The sequence below is a fragment of the Garra rufa genome, chromosome 15 (genome assembly GCF_049309525.1).
Source record: "Garra rufa chromosome 15, GarRuf1.0, whole genome shotgun sequence".
Classification (NCBI taxonomy): Eukaryota; Metazoa; Chordata; class Actinopteri; order Cypriniformes; family Cyprinidae; genus Garra; species Garra rufa.
The window spans coordinates 35056642-35078567 of NC_133375.1; the positions used below are offsets into that span (position 1 = coordinate 35056642).

A 21926-nucleotide genomic window follows, 5' to 3' on the forward strand; every position below is an offset into this window, starting at 1 on the left:
ATTTCAGAGATCAGATATGAATTTCCTGTTTAATCAGCACTAAACCTTTTAGACAGATGCTGAATTGTAACTGTCTGAAATGTCTGGGAGCAGATCTTGGAGGAGGTGGAGAGGAGGAGAGAGATTTCCCCTGCCTTGGTTCATCCTTTCATGCACAGTGTCATGGAAGCTCCCTTCCCCGCTCCAGGACGCACAATTACAGTCAAGAGTTTTCTGCCAGGCTCTGGCAATGAGGTAAGATATTGTTTAACTTAGAGATCATGTAAATATCTTTACTATATGGATTTAGTTCGGTGTACCCTGGATCACAAAACCAGTCATAAGTAGCACGGGTATATTTGTAGCAATAGCCAGCAATACATTGTATGGGGCAAAATTATCGATTTTTCTTTTGTGCTAAAAATCATTAGGATATTAAGTAAAGATCATGTTCCATGAAGATATTTAGTAAATTTCCTACCGTAAATATGTAAACATTTTTTGATTAGTAATATGCATTGCTGAGAACTTCATTTGGACAACTTTAAAGGCAATTTTCTCAATATTTACATTTTTTTCCACAGTTTTTATACTTTGTGCTAATGCATAACCCTGGAAAATTAAATTCTAAAAATAAAATTATATTACAATTAATGATTACATTAATTATTTAATCATATATATATATATATATATATAATACATACATGTTTATTCATGAATAAGAACAGGTTATTAAAAACATAAAATAAAATAAAATAAAATAAATGAATAAATAAATAAATAATAAAAAAAATAAAATGTTTGCAAGAATAGTGGAAATCCATCTTTGGACTTGTATGAATGGGTTTGTTGCATTGCATTGCATAGAATCAAATCAAATCAAATTAAATAAAAAAGTGGAACTTTGGACTGAATGATTCTGTTGCAAAAAACGAAGATTGTTACGACCCTTGGTGTTCTAGGGGTATACGGGTCGCACACTTAAATTTGTAAGACATTGGCAAGTTGACTTCCCAGCACTGATTGCAACCAAAGTGATGACAAACTAAATATCTTATCAACAACATGTGTTTATTTACATAAAGTACAAGAGAAGTGGTATTAAGTGGAATATTTACAAGTGAAAATAATTGTTTAAAGTCAGGTACTAATAGAAACGGCTGAAAATAAACCAAAAAACCCAGCCTAACTAATCACAGTTTCCCCCCCCCATCTAGTCTGATCTAAAAATAAAAAGGGGAAAAAATAAATCTAATGAGCAGAAACCCCCTAACTGGCTACACTATCTAAATCAAAAGGGATACATAGGGTGGCACGCACCATCTTACCTAATGTATCTCTAGACAGCAAGTTACCTACATGTTGATATGTATACCACGTGGCTTACTTCCCTACACCAGTCTCTCAGTCATGAATATCGCCAACAAGTTGACTGACAAAAACAAAGTGTAGCCAGAACAAAGTGAGTCTCAAGACTAACTCTAATTCCTGAAATGGCTTCTTAAAAGCCAGCTGGAAAATGGGGATTGGTTGAGGACGGTGCACTGAAACAGAATATCCTCAAATCAGAAGAATGGAGTAACAGGATTGGATGAAGTGTTGAGATGTGCAGCAACCAATCAGAAGAATGGAGTGACGGGATTGGATGAAGTACTGAGATGTGCAGCAACCAATGAGGAGAATGGAATGACGGGATTGGTTGACATAATGGAACATGAGCCAACCAATCAGGAGCAGCAAGCAATGGAACCACTAAGGACCTGAAATAAAGAAAAAAAAAGCAACAGACAAAACAACCACCTAATAACTTTCTGGAATGTAACACCCCCTCCCTTAAGAACAAACATTTTTAAACATGTTTGTAAAACAAAACAAAATCAAGATGACATGAAACAATAACTGACACAATTGTGTTCAAATAGTAAGTAAAAAAAAAACTTACATGTCAGTTCGAGACAAGGTGTCAGCTACAATGTTGTCTGTTCCTTTCTTATGCTGAATCTCTAGATTATAGTTTTGTACAATCAGAGACCAGCGCATCAGCCTCTGGTTCTGATTATACATTCTTGACAGAAAAACAAGTGGGTTATGGTCAGTATAGACGACAACAGGGAGCGAACTAGAACCCACATACACTTCAAAATTTTGAAGTGCCATAAGTAATGCAAGAGCCTCCTTTTCGATAGTGGAGTAATTCAATTGGTGCTTATCAAATTTGCGGGAAAAATAACAAATCGGGTGGTCAATTCCATCTGCATCCTCCTGCAATAGGACTGCCCCAGCCCCCACAGCACTAGCATCAACCTCCAACTTAAATGGGCGATCAAAATTTGGTGTTGCGAGTACCGGAGCGCTGCACAGCAGTGCTTTCACACTGTCGAATGCATGTTGGCATTCCAAAGACCACTTAAACTGTTGCGAGGGACTCAACAAACTTGTAAGAGGACTTGCAACACTTGAAAAGTTTCTACAAAATCCACGATAATATCCGGCCATCCCTAAGAATCGCCTCAACTGACGCCGGGTAGTAGGAACAGGAAAATCTGAGATGGCTGAAACTTTAGCAGCAACTGGACGGACTTGTCCCTGCCCAACCTGTTTTCCAAGATATGTAATGGTTGCTTTAGCAAAATCACATTTCGCAAGATTCAGCGTTAAATTTGCTTTTGATAACCGTTCAAACACAGAATTCAACTGAGACATATGCTCTGGCCAATTAGTTGAATAGATCACCAAGTCGTCCAAATATGCATTGCACCCAGGCACACCTGCCAGTACAGTAGCAACCAAACGTTGAAACGTTGCGGGCGCATTACGGAGCCCAAAGGCCATAACTTGGTACTGCATAAAGTGATCTGGGGTAACGAATGCAGATATGTCAGAGGCACGAGGTGTCAAAGGCACTTGCCAATAACCTTTTAACAAGTCCAATTTAGTTACAAACCGAGCGGCACCTAAATTGTCAATACAATCTTCCATCCGCGGTAACGGGTAACTATCGGGCACTGTTACGGCATTGACCTTACGGTAATCAGTGCAAAAACGAAAGGAGCCATCAGATTTGGGAACAAGTAGGCAAGGCGAGCTCCATGGACTGCAGCTTTGTACCGCAAGACCATTTTCACAGAGATATTTTACCTCTTTTCTCATCAGCTCCCGTTTCACAACATTTGCGCGGTAGGGATGCTGTTTAATTGGAGCAGCATTATTTACATCAATATCATGTTGTATTACTGTGGTTTGACTCGGGGTATCGCGAAAAAGAGTTGGATACATTCTAACCAATCGCTCAATATCTTCTTTTTGGGAATTAGACAGGTGACTCAATAATGTAGGCAACTCTCGTAATTTCTCTGAATTGGGCAATAAAGCACACTGTTGTGGAGCATTACGCAAGATTAAACCATCCTCGTCAGTCTCTAAACCTCCAGTCCCAGGAGCAACAAGCACAACAGGGGCAACGGCAGGTTTCACTGTCATCTCCTCCTGTTCAGGGTGAGACTGGCGTGGATGGTAGGCTTTTAACATGTTAATATGGCAAATCCTAGTTTTTCGGCGTCTTTCAGGTGTGCGAATAACATAATCAGTGTCACTCAATTTTTTGTCAATTGTATATGGACCAGCAAATCTCGCAGACAAAGCGGACCCAACGATGGGTAACAAAACTAAAACTTGGTCTCCGGTTTTAAACTCACGAACTATTGCCTTCTTGTCATATCTTTGTTTCATAGTCTTTTGAGCAGAGGTCAACATTTGACGTGCCATGGAGCAAGCCTTATGCAACCGTTCCCGAAACCTGCTGACGTACTGCAGCACATTCGTTTTGCTCCCTGACTCCGAAGCCAGAATGTTCTCCTTCAACACCTTTAGCGGGCCACGTACAGTATGTCCGAACACGAGCTCGGCTGGACTGAAACCAAGGGACTCCTGTACTGCCTCTCGTACAGCAAACAACATAAGAGGAACCCCTTCATCCCAATCCCTGCCCGTATCTAGGCAATATTTGCGCAACATAGACTTTAATGTCTGGTGGAAACGCTCAAGGGCTCCCTGGCTTTCAGGATGGAAAGCACTAGAGACGCTGTGTTGAATTGCAAGACTCTTTAACACCTGATTGAACACCCTCGACATAAAATTCGTCCCCTGATCACTCTGGATGACCTTAGGGAGACCAAATGTTGCAAAAAACTTCATAAGCGCTTTAATGATTGTAGGCGCAGTTATTTTACGGAGCGGAACAGCTTCAGGAAAACGAGTAGTCGCACACATGATAGTTAGAAGAAACTGATTACCGGCTTTTGATCTTGGCAATGGGCCAACACAGTCAATAATTACACGTTCAAATGGTTCATGCACAATGGGTATTGGAATAAGGGGAGCTTTTGGGATTACCTGATTTGGTTTACCACTGCACTGGCACGTCTGACAGGTCCGGCAATATCTGGCAACGTCTCGTTTCAAACCAGGCCAAAAGAAATATCTCAGAATTCTGCGATAAGTCTTGGTGATTCCCAGGTGACCGGACAGAACATGGTCATGTGCAAGTGACAGTACATGAGGTCGGTATACAGAAGGAATGACCACTTGGTACACGGTATTCCAGTCAGCTCCCTGTTCACGTGTAGAACTCCACTTACGCATCAACATTGCATCCTCAATGAAATAACCCGTGGGTTGCCGTTTTAACTGTTCCTGGGAAAGTACAGCATCAAAACACCTTTTTAACGTCTCATCCTTTCCCTGTGCAATAATTATCTGCTCACGGGTCATGTTTAAATTAAGCTTCTGAAAATTATCTTGATCTGTTTCAAGAACACAAGGTTCGTCCACACTCTTAGTTCTAAGTAGCAAGGGTTCATCGGTATGCATAAATGTATTCTCAAGAGTAAACTCCTCATTATCCAGCTGCTTGGCCTGAGAACGAGTCACAACACATGCAGGAAAAGTGTCAGGATAAGTGGTGGACAACTCATCATCTACAGCGGAGACGGGTTTCTTGTCAAAGACCTCTAATGATGGCATCACTTTACCCCCGGCAATATCATTCCCGAGGATAAAAGACACACCTTTAATTGGCAAGTCTGGAAGCACAGCTACTGACACCACACAATTCGCAAGCTCGCACTCTAAGTGGATTTTATGTACAGGGGCTTTAACAATGCCCATCTCAATCCCCTGCATCAGAATGCTTGTACCACACGAAGTCTGTTCATTCAAAACAAGCACATCAGCGATCAACACAGAGTGGGCGGCACCTGTATCACGGAGTATCTGGATTGGTCGCTGATCTGCGGGGTTACCGGTTGTGGAGACTAACCCATTAAAAACAAACGGACGATAACTTGCGTCAACGACCTGCTTCTCTAGAAATAATGGCCTATTCGAGGCTGTTGACTGAATTAGACCAACACTTGTGGGTCGTGCATGTTTACTTTTAAGAGCACGACAGTCCGCAATCAAGTGACCAGCTTTATGACAATAGTAACATTCTCTCATTTCCTTTCCTTGCTCTGTCTTAGCCAGAGCACGGGGAGGAGAGGAATGAGAGGACGAATTCATAGACACCACTGTTTTAGGACGAGACGCTGTAAATGTTCCAGAGCGAGCTAAAGAGAACACCGGTTTATGCGTAAGCATGAATTCATCAGCATGTATAGCAGCTTGGGACACAGAATTTACTTTTTGTTCATTCAGATATACTACAATACGCTCAGGCAAACAATTCTTGAATTCTTCCAGTAGAATAAGTTCACGTAACTCAGCAAAATCCATTGTCTTAGTGGCAGTACACCATTTGTCAAATAACAAGCTCTTCTCTCGAGCAAACTCTACGTAGGTCTGTTGCATACCCTTCTTATGGTTCCTAAAACGTTGCCTATATGCTTCAGGCACTAGTTCATAACCTCTTAATATTGCAGACTTCACAGTATCATAATTTAAGCTTTCCTCAACTGAAAGTGCGGAACAGATCTCCTGGGCTTTGCCAGACAGCTTACACTGCAATAGCAAGGTCCATATTTCGGATGGCCAATGGAGGGTCGACGCAATACGTTCGAATACTTGAAAGTACGAGTCAACTTCGTCTTCACGAAAATTTGGAACAAGTGAAATGTACTTATGTCAGTATGGTGCGAATTGGGCGAAGCAACTGGTTCCCTCACTGGAACAGCTGTGGATGTACCTGTATCAGGGACAGGAGAAGCCAGGTGTGCGGCTTTAGCAGCCTCAATGTCTAGCTGTCGCAGCTTAACCTGCTTATCAGCCTCTATCTCCAGTTGTCGGATCTTAAATCGCAACTCCAACTCAGCTTGGTGGGCACGTGCTTTTTCCTGAGCCTCATACTGCAATTTGGCTAGACGTAACTTAAGTCTGCCATCTCCCATTGAAACAGTCGAGGCAGGTGATATGGGATCAAAGGGCGGTAACACAACCTTGGGTTCAACCTCCGTCTCCCCCTCAGCTACATCACCATTCAACCCTGCCCATCCAGGATCGCACGGCCTTTCAGTCACACCGAGTGGATTCGATTCGTCTGGAGCTACACTATCCACAGCAAAAATACCCAATTCGACCAACCGATCATAAATAACTTGCTTAATTTCTCTTTTAAGATTTTGCTTGTTCACTAGAATCTGAAAATGTTCAGCAATTTGAATTAAATCGTCTTTGCGACATTTATCAAATTCCCCAAGAGTTGGGTTCTGAATAAACGAGTCCAAATTAAATGACGCCATACCTGATCCAAAACCAACATACAGAACTAGTTCGCCTTAAGCAATAGACAACGTCCACTACAAATGAAATCACTTTGCCAACCGTGCTGAGCACAACGATACCAATGTCCACAGAAATAAAAAAGAAATCGGGACCTTTAGGATCCCGGACGAGCCCCCAAAAATGTTACGACCCTTGGTGTTCTAGGGGTATACGGGTCGCACACTTAAATTTGTAAGACATTGGCAAGTTGACTTCCCAGCACTGATTGCAACCAAAGTGATGACAAACTAAATATCTTATCAACAACATGTGTTTATTTACATAAAGTACAAGAGAAGTGGTATTAAGTGGAATATTTACAAGTGAAAATAATTGTTTAAAGTCAGGTACTAATAGAAAGACTGGCTATAGGTGCGGCTGAAAATAAACCAAAAAACCCAGCCTAACTAATCACAGTTTCCCCCCCCCCCATCTAGTCTGATCTAAAAATAAAAAGGGGAAAAAATAAATCTAATGAGCAGAAACCCCCTAACTGGCTACACTATCTAAATCAAAAGGGATACATAGGGTGGCACGCACCATCTTACCTAATGTATCTCTAGACAGCAAGTTACCTACATGTTGATATGTATACCACGTGGCTTACTTCCCTACACCAGTCTCTCAGTCATGAATATCGCCAACAAGTTGACTGACAAAAACAAAGTGTAGCCAGAACAAAGTGAGTCTCAAGACTAACTCTAATTCCTGAAATGGCTTCTTAAAAGCCAGCTGGAAAATGGGGATTGGTTGAGGACGGTGCACTGAAACAGAATATCCTCAAATCAGAAGAATGGAGTAACAGGATTGGATGAAGTGTTGAGATGTGCAGCAACCAATCAGAAGAATGGAGTGACGGGATTGGATGAAGTACTGAGATGTGCAGCAACCAATGAGGAGAATGGAATGACGGGATTGGTTGACATAATGGAACATGAGCCAACCAATCAGGAGCAGCAAGCAATGGAACCACTAAGGACCTGAAATAAAGAAAAAAAAAGCAACAGACAAAACAACCACCTAATAACTTTCTGGAATGTAACAAAGATAAATAAAGTTACAAAACAATACAATGTTTGAGAGAATAGTGGAAATCAGACCATTTAATATTTTTTTATAAATTGGGTAACACTTTACAATAAGGTTCATTAGTTAACATAACTAAGAACTAAGAATGAACAATACCTACAGTTTTTCTTAATTTTAGTTAATGTTAATTTCAGCATTTACTAATGCATTATTAAAATCAAGTAAAAGTGCACTGTGAACTTACATGAACAAACACTGAACACATGTATTTTTATTTTTATTAACTAACATTAACAAATTTTAATAAATAGTGTAATAAATGTATTGTTCATTGTTTGTTCATGTTATTTAATACATTAAATAATGTTAACAAATGGGATCCAGGAGCACAAAACCATTCTTAAGCTGCACAGGTATATATGCAGTAATAGCCAAAAATACATTGTATGGGTCAAAATGATTGATTTTTCTTTTATGCCAAAAATCATTAGGATATTAAGTAAAGATCATGTTCCATGAAGATATTTCGTAAATTTCCTACCGTTAATATATTAAAAATAAATTTTTGATTAGTAATGCGCGCTATGAACTTTATTTAGACAAATTTAAAGGCAATTTTCTCAATATTTGGATTTTTTTGCACCCTCAGATCCTAGATTTTCAAATAGTTGTGTCTTAGCCAAATAATATTCTATCCTAACAAACCATAAGAAAAAAGAAAAACTTATCTATCCTGCTGTCAAATGATGTAAATTTACCCTCATGAGTGGTTTTGTGGTCCAGGATCACAAATGACAACTTATTGTAAAGTGTTACCATAAATGTTTATACAATTCTGTACTTGGAGTTTTTTTAACTATTTAAAACTTTTAACTACTCGTGTCAAAGAATAGGTTTGTCACCATCTTCAGAGAATCATTCGTGTGTCTGTGTCGTATGTGTAGGTTCTGACTCTGTGTAGGCCGGTGGACTCTCGTCTGGAGCATGTGGACTTTGAGAGTTTGCTGCAGTGTCTCAGTGTGACCAGACTCCTTCAGGTCTTTGCTTCTGTGCTGCTGGAGAGGAGGGTGATCTTCATTGCAGACAAGCTCAGGTACAGACCACCACCCATGCTGATACCCAAATATAGCAATCTGTACTGTAGACTACTACTGTAGAATTAAATTCAAACCTAACTTTGTTTGTCTTTGGCCAGTGTCTTATCCCGATGCGCCCATTCTGCCTTGGCTCTACTGTATCCCTTCACATGGCAGCACACGTTCGTACCAGTGCTCCCTGCCAGCATGCTGGACATATGCTGCTCTCCCACTCCTTTTGTAATGGGGGCCCTGTCTCCATCCCTGCCTGAGGTGCTGGATATGCCCATCGAGGAGGTCAGTCCGTTTAAAAGAGCCATATTTAAGTCCAGTTTTAAGTTAGTAATTAAGTTTTTAGTAATAATTGCAACCATCTTTCTGACCTGTAGACCTTAGTCAGGGTAGCGACATATTTCATATTTTACAGGAATGAAAATGAGACTGTGCAGGATTGAAGTACAGTGCGTTCAATGGATTGCACTGTTGTGCAAAGGGAAAGTTCACCCAAAATATTAAAATTCTGTCATTAATTACTCACCCTCATGTCGTTCCAAAACCGTAAGACCTTCGTTCATCTATGGAACACAATTAAGATATTTTTGATGAAATTCGAGAGCTTTTTGACCCTGTATAGACAGCAACTGTGTCAAACTTGACACATTCAAGACTCAGCAAAGTAGTAAGAACATTGTTAAAATAGTTCAAGAAAAGAAAAATGATAACTTTATTCAACAATTTTTTTTTGTTGAACGCTCATGCATCTTGGTACTTCACTGAACATGCATCAAAGACTGATATGGAAGAGAAGTAGTAATTGAATACAGTCGCTATTTTTGTTTTCTTAGTGTACAAAAAGTATTCTTGTAGCGTCATAACATTATGGTTGAACCTCTAATGTCACATGGACTATTTTAACAATATCCATACTACCTTTCTGGGCCTTGAACATAGTAGTTGCGTTGCTGTCTACTGAGGGTCAGAACGCTCTTGAATTTGATCAAAAATATCTTAATTTTTGTTCCAAAGATAAACAAAGGTCTTGTGGGTAATTATTGACAAGATTTCTTTTTACTTTCAAACTTACTCAGACTCTTCTGGCCTGTAGAAAGGAAATTTTCTCGAACGCTGTCATGGATCCCATATAAGATGCTTCTAAACAACAGAAGAGAGCTTTGTCATTTGATTACGACTACGGCCAGAGTTTAATTTAATAACAGCCATGCCTTGAATTGTTTCCATTGTTTAACAGCTTGAAATTCCCCATGCTAGCCATACAATGCTATTTGACTGAGGTATAAGGTATTAAATCATATCTGTAAGAGGATCCAAGTTTAGTCTACCAGAAAAGTAGTACTTGCATTTGAGCTGCTAAAAAATTATAAATAAATAAAGGCTCTTTGTTTGCATCTGCGTTCTATGAAGGACCTTTAACCTTCATGTAACCCCTCCACTGGACAAAAGGTTCTTTTAGTGGAAAAAAGGTTCTTTAATGGTTCTTTTATAAACGGTTCATTAGAAGGTTCTTTTAGAAACCCAAAATTAATCTTTTATGGTGGTAAAAACACCTTTTTTTAATGTAGGATGTGCTATAAATAAAAATCCCCATAACTTTGTGATGTTTCATTGCAAATAAAATGCCATTTGTCTTAAATTAACTGATGGAAAATTATACAACATTGCATTCTGAGGTTTCTGTCAGGCCCATTTAGTGTCACATACAGTCAAGGCAAAATTTATTCGGACACCTTCAACATTTCTCACATTATCACAGTTTGTTCGCTATAGTTTATAAATGGTAATAAAATATGACAAGAACTCAGAGTTAAACTGTGCCAGGACAAATTCATCTTGATAATGTCAGATAACTTTGATGGAAAGGTATGTAATAGATTACAATCAACCAAAAATTCTGTTAGTATGACAATATTTGCAAAACTATCAATAATTTGTTGACCAGTTACCAAGCAATGATTCATTTTGTTCAGTCTGTGGTGTAAAAAGGTTGCATTAGCAATAAAAAAAAAAGAACACTTAAGCAAAACATGGTCAGGTCAAAGTGTCTGAGTAATTTTTGTTCCCAAATTTGTATTAATTTGACTGGTAGTCCACTGTATGAAGAATTTTTGGGTATAATATGTCCCAGTTTACTTAAATGAACATACATTAACTATAGTGTCCTGCACCAACTAGTAAAAAATATATCCAAAATTATATCTGGTGTCTGAATAATTTGTGGTTTGACTGTACTACTATTTTATCTTATTCTTTCCATTCTGAAAGAGCTTGAAAGACATACATTTGTTACATAAATGGGTTCTTGCATCCTGTTGTCATTTTTGACCTTCCATCTTTTTTCGTCTTTTTCTTTCAGGTTCTTATTGTGGATCTGTGTGCGGACAAGTTTGTCGTTCAGGTGTGTATGCAGGTTTTAGTTTCCTAATAATAGAAGGGTGTGTCCTTTTGAAAGTGTCACAAGTGCATGTATGTGTTTGTGAGGGTGTGGTCTGAAACTCAAGTCATGGCCTGAGTAACTGTGATGTATTATCAAAGAGTCTTTTTGGAAATATTTATATCGTCATACAAGTACAGTTTTTTCCTTATACACTGCCATTTGAAGGTTTGGGTCAGTAATATCCTCTGTGGTTTGGAAAGAAGTCTCTCATGCTCACCAAGGATGCATTTATTTTAGCGTAAATGCAGTAATTATTAAAATATTTTTTAAATATTTTAAATTTAAATTTATTGCTGTGATCACAAAGCAGCCTTTATTCTTTGCTTAATATTCTATGCTGATTTGCTGCTAAAAAACATGACTTATTATTATAAATGTTGAAATCAGTTATTGCTTCATATTTTTTAGAATTTTTTTCAGGATCCTTTGATGAATAGAATGTTAATAAAACAGCATTTGTTTGAAATAAATAAAAAAAAACTTTTGTAACATTATACACTACCAGTTAAATTTTTTTGGACACTTAAAGAAGTCTCTTCTGCTCACCAAGCCTGCAATTATTTGAACCAAAGTACAGCAAAAACAGTACAATTTTGAAATATTTTTACTATTTAAAATAACAGTTTTATATTTGAATATATTTTAAAATGTAATTTATTTCTGTGATCAAAGCTACATTTTCAGCATAAATACTCCAGTCTTCAGTGTCACATGATTTTTCAGAAATCATTCTAATATGCTGACTTAAAAAAAAAAAAGCTTTTGCAAACATTACATAATGTACCATTCAAAAGCTTGGAGTCAGTATAATTTGTTTTTTTTTTTTGCAAGAAATTTTTATATAGCAAGAATACTTTAAATTGATCAAAAGTGATGGTAAAGACATTTATAATGTTACAAAGATTTCTATTTTAGATAAATGTTGTTCTTCTGAGTTTTGTATTCATCAAAGAAACCTGAAAAAATTCTACTCAGCTGTTTTCAACATAATAATAATGTTTTTTTGAGCTGCAAATCAGAATATTAAAATGATTTCTGAAGGATCATGTGACTGGTGCTAAAATGATGCTAAAAAATCAGCTTTAAAATCACATGAATAAATTACATTTTAAAATATATTCAAATAGAAAATTGTTATTTTAAATAGTAAAAATATTTCAAAATTGTACTGTTTTTGCTGTACTTTGAATCATGTAAATTCCTAAACTGTCACTTTTGATCGAATTTAATTGGGGCTATCAAATATGAATAAAAATAATATTTTGTTTACATAATATATGTGTGTGTACTGTATATATTTATATGTATATATAGATAGACACACATATGTTTAATTAAATTTTATGTTTAATCATTATATATATACATATGAATATATATATATATATATATATATTTAAATATAAATATATACATGTGTGTACATGTATTCATATAAATATACACAGTTTACACATTATGCAAACACAAACTTTTATTTTCGAAATAAATGAATTGTAATGAATCGATTTGACAGCCCTAAGTTTTAATACTTAATAAATACTATTTCTTTAAAAAAAAAAACGCCATCCTTTGTACAGAGTCTACATCAGATTACTAATTTTTAATTATCTAATTGCTGACAAATCATTTTGTTAAATGTAATTATGGATCATCTGTTTTTTGTCAAAATGCATCAAAAAATGTCATCAAAATATCTATTTCTTTCCTAAATTTGCTCCTATATTCATTTTTCTCTCCTTTTGGTTGTCCTAGCTTGGAGACGAGGACTGTATCTTACCTAGAAAGCTGCAGGCAGCGCTTCAGGAGATACTGGAGAACAGGGAGGAGATCCTAGAACAAAGCACAAGAGACAGGAAAGGAGGTTAGACTCAACACACGTGCCGTTATTCCCAGCCGAACCCTCAGCACCTGACTCAGTTCAATTTTAAACTGGTTTAACTGAAGGTTTCATCCATTGTCTTATTGTGTCAAAATGAGCTGTTCATCTTGTAAAGTCTTACTGTCTAGTTATTCATGTTGTGATGAATAACCAACCGTTAAACAAGGCCAGTTAGTTCAGAGACATGCTGACAATGATTGTATGATTTCAGGTGTACAGATGTTTCGTTAAGCCGGCCTAACGGGAAATAGTTATTATACTAGTTATACTAAATATTAAAGGACTAATGGCTTTACAAAAACCATTGTTTTCTTTCCTTTGTTGACATTTCCTGTTTAAAACAGGAAGTTTTAGGTCTGGTTTCATCAAATAGCAAATCATTTGAGAAATTCTCTAGAGATCTTTTGATTTGACAAACATTTAACAAAAATGAAGGAATAGTTCACACAAAAATAAAGATTGGTTGAAAATGTACTTACCCTCGGGCCATCCAAGATATAGATGAGTTTGTTTCATCATGGGATAGGTTTTACGAAATTTAGCATTACATCACTTGCTCACCAATGGATAATTTGTAGTGAGTCCAAACAGCTGATAAAAACATCACAATAATTCACAAATAATCCACACGACTACAGTCTATCAAAAGTTGCATGTTTTTAAGAAACAAATTCATTAAGGAGTTTTAACTTTTGGCCAAAAGTCCATCTGTAATAATGCTTCCTCCTGTGAAAAGGTCCACTAACGTATTTGTTTTTGCTTTAAAATAGTGCTTGTTCTGTCCATTTTTCTCTCCTCCTGATTCAGATGAGAAGACTTTTTCAATGTAGAAAGCAATGTTACAGATAGAGGGCTCTTATTTTAGCATGAAGAAATGGTACGACGTTAAAAATGTCTTAATGATGGATTTGTTTCTTACAAACATGCAGCCTTTCATTTTACAATATGTTGATTGATGGACTGGATTTGTTAAGATTACTTGTGGATTACTGTGATGTTTTTATCAGTTGTTTAGACTCTCATTCTGACGGCACCCATTCACTGCAGAGGATGCATTGGCGAGCAAGTGATGTAATGCTAAATGTCTACAAATCTTTTCTGATAAAGAAACAAGCTCATCCTAAATCTTGAACAGAGTAAGGCATTTTCAGGCATTTCTAGGTGAACTATCACTTTAATTTTGTCAATTTTTAGAGGCACAATAGCATACACTACCAGTCAAAAGTTTTTGAACAGTAAGATTTTATTGTTTTTTTTAAAGAAGTTTCTTCTGCTCACCAAGCCTGCATTTATATGATCCAAAGTACAGAAAAAACAGTAAAATTTTGAAATATTTTTACTATTTAAAATAACTGTTTTCTATTTGAATATATTTTAAAATGTAATTTATTCCTGTGATCAAAGCTACATTTTCAGCATCATTACTCCAGTCTTCAGTGTCACACGATCCTTCAGAAATCATTCTAATATGTTGATTTGCTGTTCAATAAACATTTTTTATTATTGTCAATATTTAAAACAGTTGAGTAAATTTTTTCAGGAGTTTTTAAGGGATAGAAAGATCCAAAGATCAGCATTTATCCATTCAGAAGCTTAGAGTCAAAAAAAAAAAAAAAAAAAAATATATATATATATATATTGTATAATGTATATGTATGTATTATTATTATTATTTATGCATTTATTTATTTTTTGAGAAAGAAATTATATAAATTAATACTTACTTAATTAATACTTATTTACTTATTTAGCAAGGATGCTTTAAATTGATCAAAAGTGATGATAAAGATATTTATAATGTTACAAAAGATTTCTATTTTAAATAAATGCTGTTCTTCTGAACTTTCTATTCATCAAAGAAACCTAAAAAATTCTACTCAGCTGTTTTCAACACGAAGGATCATGTGACTGAAGTAATGATGCTAAAAATAAAGCTTTAAAATCACATGAATAAATTACATTTTAAAATATATTTATTTTGTACTTTGGATCAAATAAATGCAGGCTTGGTAAGCAGAAGAGACTTCTTTAAAAAAATCTTACTGTTCAAAACTTTTGACTGGTAGTGTATAGGCTACAAAAAAAGTGTTATTTTATTACCTTGTTACATTGTGGTTTTATTCTCCTAACAGATAAATCAGACCTGAGCACTTTGGTGTCGGAGGCGTTTGTGTGTTTCTTTGTGGAGCTGGTTGGACATTATTCTCTCCACATGAGCGACACAGGTTCCGGTGGGACCCGAGAGCTCCAGAGAGACGCTTTCAGGAAATCTCATCCTTCCCGAGGAGTTCGACAGTTTCTCCAGCTCTTCATGGACACACAGATGTTTGCTGGATTCATTCACGACCGAGAGCTGAGAAAAGGAGGTGTTAAAGGTGAGAAAAGAAATATTCTTGGTTAGAGTTGTTTTTTTAGGGTGAACCATTCCTTTAAGTAATAAGAGGATTGTTTTGTTCTTGTTTAACAGGGCTGTTTGAAATGAGAGCAGCAGAATATCTGGATTCGTATCCTGAACCTGAACCAAGTGGAGTCAACAGATTTCTCAAGGGGCTCGGTAAATCTTTTGCCTCTTTTCCATTTGTCTAGAAGCGCTTACTTCCATAGTTTTACTCACAAATATGTTTGTTTGCAGGAAGTAAAATGAAATTCTTGCAGAAGAAATAGAGAACTCTGTCAGATGCCAAGTATGAGCGGGTTTATAATGACTCAACCAGCATGTCAGTTCCTCAAAAGGTGGAGATGAGGTCAAGACTGGAATCAGCCTGTTCTGCCCTGAAATTTCTCAGGCTTAGATTTGCCGTCCTGTTACAAAAGAGGAAAAGGCTGGAAATGAGTTTATAAGCACAAGGAACAAAGACGACTGAATTAGAACGAAGAGGAAAGGGAGGAGTCTGTCATGTTATTGTAATTTTGATAAATAAGGAAAAATTTGACTATGAATGCATAATAACAAGAGTTGGGTTAACGGTCTTACATATTTTTTTATTGTCTTTAATGTAACTTTTATTAAACCGGACAATAAGGTAAGCTTACGTTGTAACCGAACACCTTTTCCAACTGGAAACATTTGTACAATTTGTTTTAAAAGAAAATATGATGAAGGATGACTTATGTTCCCCTTCAGGACTTAATTTATGATTCTTCATATGCACAGTAATTGCCTTTCCAGGTAAATGTCAAACATTTACCCTTTTTTTTTGCCAAATTTTCTGTTTTGTAAAAATATCAATGCAAATGTTTCAGTTTTTCAGAGACTTTTACATTTTGTACAGTTTTGTTTTTAGACAAGCTAGACTTTTGTAACATCTGAAAATAAAAAAAAACATCTTTCTGATGCAGTGTTGGACAGGAAGTGTGAATCAAACAATGTGATCGTATTGTGGATATTTGAAAACTTGGATGTATGTTCAGTGATTGAGAATGTATAGGGTGCATGAGTTTCCGATATGGGAAATTTATAATTAGTACTGATTAATTGCGATTAATCGCATCCAAAATAAAAGTTTTTTTTAACATAATATGTGTGTACTGTTTGTAATTATTATGTATATATAAGCACACACACATACATGTATATATTTAAAAAAAACATTTACGTTTATATATTTATAATCATAATTTATATTTTATATATAAATATAATGTTTTTCTTAAATATATACATGAGTGTATTTATATACAATAAATATACACGGTACACATACATTATGTAAAGAAAAACTTTTCGATGTGATTAATCGCAATTCATTCTTTATACAGTCAAGCCCGAAATTATTCATACCCCTGGCAAATTCTGACTTAAAGTTACTTTTATTCAACCAGCAAGTTTTTTTTGATCGGAAATGACACAGGCTTCTCCCAAAAGATAATAAGACAATGTACAAGAGGCATCATTGTGGAAAAAAATATTTCTCATATTTACATTTGAACAAAAAGTGTCATGTCCAAAATTATTCATACCCTTCGCAAACTGTCACAGTCTATGGGAAAATCTAAAGTTCTGTACCATTCCAAATAGTCCAAGCTGTTCTAAAGCATCCTAATTACCCTGATTCATTGGGAACAGCTGTTTTAATCAACTCAACTCAGGTGAAAAACAGAAGCTCTCTGTTGTTGGTTTGTGGACAGTTATGGCTAAGACAAAGGAGCTCACTGAGGACCTGCGGCTGCGCATTGTGGCTGCTCACAAGTCAGGAAAGGGCTATAAGACCATATCTAAATGTTTTGAAGTTCCAGTGGCTACAGTGCAAAGTATTATAAAAAAATACAAGACGTTCCGCTCTGTGAAAAATCTCAGAGGACGTGGTCGGAAGCCAAAAGTGACACCTGTGCTGGCCAGGAGGATAGTGAGAGAGGCAAAAAAGAATCCAAGGATCACCACCAAGGCCATCCTGATGAATCTGGGCTCTGCTGGTGGCAACATCTCAAGGCAGACAGTCCAACAGACACTACACACCACTGGGTTCCACGGATGCAGACCAAGGAGGACACCACTTCTCCAGATAAGGCTCACAAAAGCCTGCTTGGCCTTTGCAAATGCTCATCTGGACAAAGAAGAAGACTTCTGGTCTTCTGTTTTATGGTCAGATGAAACAAAAATTTAATTGTTTGGCCACAATGGAGTAGCCTTTTTTTAGTCATTTGGCGTAAAAAGAGCCTTCAACCCTAAGAACACCATCCCCACTGTCAAACATGGTGATGAGAACCTAATGTTTTGGGGGTGTTTTTCAGCTGGTGGATCAGGGAACCTAATCACAGTAAATGGCACCATGAAAAAGAAGCAAGAGAAACTTGGCCTTGGGCACCAGTGGACATTTCAGCACGACAACGACCAAAAACACACAGCAAAAGTGGTGAAGAAATGGTTAGCCGACAATAACATTAACGTTTTGCAGTGGCCCAGCCAGAGTCCTGACTTAAATCCAATTGAGAATCTGTGGAGGGAGCTAAAGATCAGGGTGATGGCAAGGAGACCCTCCAGAGTTGAAAGAGTTGGAGCTCATCGCTAAAGATGAATGGGCAAAAATACCAGTGGAGACATGCAAAAAGCTGGTCAGCAATTATAGGAAGTGTTTGATTGCTGTAATAGCCAATAAAGGCTTTTCTATTGATTATTGAGAAGGGTATGAATAATTTTGGACATGCCACTTTTTGTTCAAATAAGAAATATTTTTTTCCACAATGATCCCTCTCTTGTACATCATCTTATTATCTTTTGGGAGAAGCCTGTGTCATTTCTAATCACAAAAAAAAAAAAACTTGCTGGTTGAATAAAAGTAACTTTAAATCAGAATTAGCCAGGGGTATGAATAATTTCGGGCATGACTGTAAATACACACATTATGTTAACAAAAACTTATTTTGGATGCAATTAATCATGATTAACTGTTTAACAGCACTCCAATTAAAGTGAAGTGTATAGTGTTATTATTAAAAACAAACTTTTATTTTGGATGTGATTAATCACTTTAATTATTATGTAAACAAAAACTTATTCTGGATGTGATTAATCATTTGACAGCACTACTTATAATGAAAGTGGAGTGTATGGTGTTATTAAAAACTGCACTTAGCAGTAATGTGGATTTGGTGGCTACTTGAAAGAAGCTAAATAGCTACAATATAGTTTTGCCCACTTTTTGAAATAATACATATGTATTTTTGGCATAAAAGAAAAATCTATAATTTTGACCAATGTCATCCAAGATGTTAATGTCTTTCTTTCTTCAGTTGTAGGGAAATTATGTTTTTTGAGGAAAACATTTCAGGATTTCTCTCCATATAATGGACTTCAGGTGCCCGTGAGTTTGAACTTCCAAAATGCAGCTTCAAAGGGTTCTAAACGATCACAGTGGAGGAAAGAAGGATCTTATCTAGCAAAATGATTGGTTATTTTCTAAAAAAAAAAAAATTACAATTTATATACTTTTTAACCTCAAATGCTTGTCTTGTCTAGCTCTGTGTGTGTAGAGATTGAAAAGTATATAAATTGTAAATGTTTTTAGAAAATAACCGATGGTTGCTTACAATTGTAATTTTACTTATTCATTAACTTGTGTTTAACGTATTTAGTTTATTTTTTGCAAACAGACTCATAGCATTTAATTAAAAGTTTCTTGGAAAGCATGTTAAAGTCTTAAAATTATGATTTTAATGATGAACTCAATAATGAAGTGGGTAACGGTATTTAGTTCTGCTAACAAGTCCTCCAATTACACTAAATTACACGTGTGTGTGTGTGTGCGTGTGCGCAGGCCTTTAGATATTAGTATATTAAAAGTAATTTTGAGTCCTAAAGTGTTGGACTAAACAATTTCTGAAGAGGATTATACTCAAACACACAATAATGCAATTTGTTTATATAATTCATTTTTATTGATCATACAAAAGCAGTTTAACATCATTGGTTTTATTGGTCTTATTGGTAGAGGCCCCCTGTTGTGCCTTCTGTTGTTACCACATTAAACAATAAGTAATACACACACAAACTTTGATAGATAGATAGATAGATAGATAGATAGATAGATAGATAGATAGATAGATAGATAGATAGATAGATAGATAGATAGATTTTACTTGTCAACTACTGTCACTTTATCAGAGATTTCTGTTATATGGGAATAAAAAATCTGCTTCTATAAAGTATTGCGAAGATTGTAAATAGGCTTTTCAGGCCTGAACCTAAAACTACTTAAATATTTGAATATTTAAGCAAGTACTCTGTGCACAAACCAAATAAACTACTCCAACTCCACACTGCAGAAATGATAGTATGCATGCTGTATAAAAGTGGCAGTATTATTGACAAGTGCTGAGGTTTTGTGTCAATGGCCATAGTTATAGTTAGGCCCTCACTGGGGATCTGTCTATAGGGCTCATCTAGTTGACATGGTCTCCACTGACATTCAGGGCTTTAGAGGTCATGTCTAGGTGCTGATCCACCATCTGGACTGGATATGGACTGGATCTGGTTTGCTGCAGTGACTATCTGATCTGGAAACACGCTGGATCTGGGTGGCTATGTGGACCTCGGAATAAGAATGAGACTGACTAATATTAGCGTAGATGCAATTATTCTTAAACATAAGTACATCAGGTGTTGATGTTGTTAGTGAACACCCTCAGAATTACCACAGTTTCACCACAGAAAAGAAGAATGCAAATATCCATTAAATAGTCCCACACTGGCACTGCTTGAGAGTGCTCTTAGCTTATGACTGAAATGATGTAATGAAACGTCCCCGAGGAGCTATAAGGAACGATTTTGCGACGTCTTTTTAAGACCTCTTCTGAACGTCCACATGACTTCTCTATGAGGTTAAAATTTAGTTCAGATGTGGGCATTGTGGATGTATTTTCTTATGTATCTTATAGGGTCAACCGGAATCTCATTTAGACATCATTTTTACTGCTAGACAAAATTAACACTCTTAGGCTGTTTTCAATTAAGACTCATGCAAATCAACTCACAGACTGTGTTTTATATAAAATCAAGAAAACTTATCATACCATGGATAACAATTAACAAATAACAATTTAGTTTAGTTGGGTTCATACACCTGAATTGGGGGAAAAAAAATCGAATTCATTATTATTTCAATTGCAATAACAAATTAACCAATTAAGATTTTGGTACATTCAAAGATGGTACATTCTATATTCATGCATTCATGTGTTCATGCACCTGAATAATATCTGCATACACAATAATGAAAAGAGCACACAAAAGGGCATTGACATACAGCAGAGGGTCTGGTGTCGCAGGTGGAACTGAATTCTGTCGAGGTTGTCACAAAATCTCTTGCCCTGGAACACGTGAAAAATAGATGATTATTACAAATATAAATAAAGCTTCATAATGCTTATTTTGGCTTCGGTCAGAGGGATATTTGGTCTTTAATTAATAATTTTGCGGTGGTTTGATAACTTTCTCTCAAACAGTGGCCGAGTTTAATGAATTTGAATGGGTACAGTATATAAAACATCAAAAATATGGTTTCAGAACAGTATTAAAATAATACATGCATAATCTGAAAATGTACATTATAGGGACTAATATTTAATATTTTAATATTTACTAATATTTAGACTAATATTTTTTACAGTTGGTTTGATACCTTTAGATCAAATGTTATTTCTGTTTAATCGATTTATATTATTGCATAAAAGTTCTAAAAGTATTAGAAAACATAAAATGGTTAATGTTTATTATTTAAAAAAATATTTTCTAGAAATTAAGCTTTGTGCAACATAAAGGGCATATATTTATGTCTATCTGAGTTAGTTTGAAACTGAATGTCTAATCAAACACGGATAATTTTTGTAAGCGTTTAAGGCACAAGGGTTAAACTAACTCATATGATAGATTGATTATTAGATGGCAATCGTTTGAATCATTCATAGAAACTATCAAAGAAAAGTTGTTTATACATCTAAATTTTTTGTCCCGAAGCATTTGCTCTCGTGAATGACGTTACATGATGGCCATCTTATTTTTACTGTTTCACATCTCCTTAATCGCCTTTTTATTGACATTATGAATGTAATCAATCATTAAATTTAATAAAATGACACAAAACACGGCTCATTTACTCACCCAGTAAAGCGATGAACAAGTATAATGAAAAACCTGTTGAGGAGTAAGCGCCAGGACGTTTTCATTAACCAATAATATGATTTATGGGCGGGGTAACACATGTAGCCCCACCCACAGTGCAGCACCGCCCCGTTCTGCAGGCTGCAGACAGTA

At 36.0% G+C, this 21926-nt stretch overlaps 1 protein-coding gene across 2 annotated transcripts in view; it reads left to right on the forward strand.

Annotated features, from left to right (window-relative positions):
• Positions 1–16511, forward strand: part of dennd2c (DENN/MADD domain containing 2C) — a 40858-nt gene extending 24347 nt beyond the window's left edge. For both annotated transcript variants that reach the window (XM_073819107.1, XM_073819108.1), the window contains exons 12-19: positions 94–234; positions 8712–8860; positions 8963–9140; positions 11215–11256; positions 13051–13159; positions 15310–15552; positions 15645–15731; positions 15810–16511. In XM_073819107.1, the coding sequence (XP_073675208.1) occupies positions 94–234; positions 8712–8860; positions 8963–9140; positions 11215–11256; positions 13051–13159; positions 15310–15552; positions 15645–15731; positions 15810–15841 (981 nt within the window). In that variant the 3' untranslated portion in view covers positions 15842–16511. The remainder of the gene's footprint in view (positions 1–93; positions 235–8711; positions 8861–8962; positions 9141–11214; positions 11257–13050; positions 13160–15309; positions 15553–15644; positions 15732–15809) is intronic.
• Positions 16512–21926: the final 5415 nt, after the last annotated feature.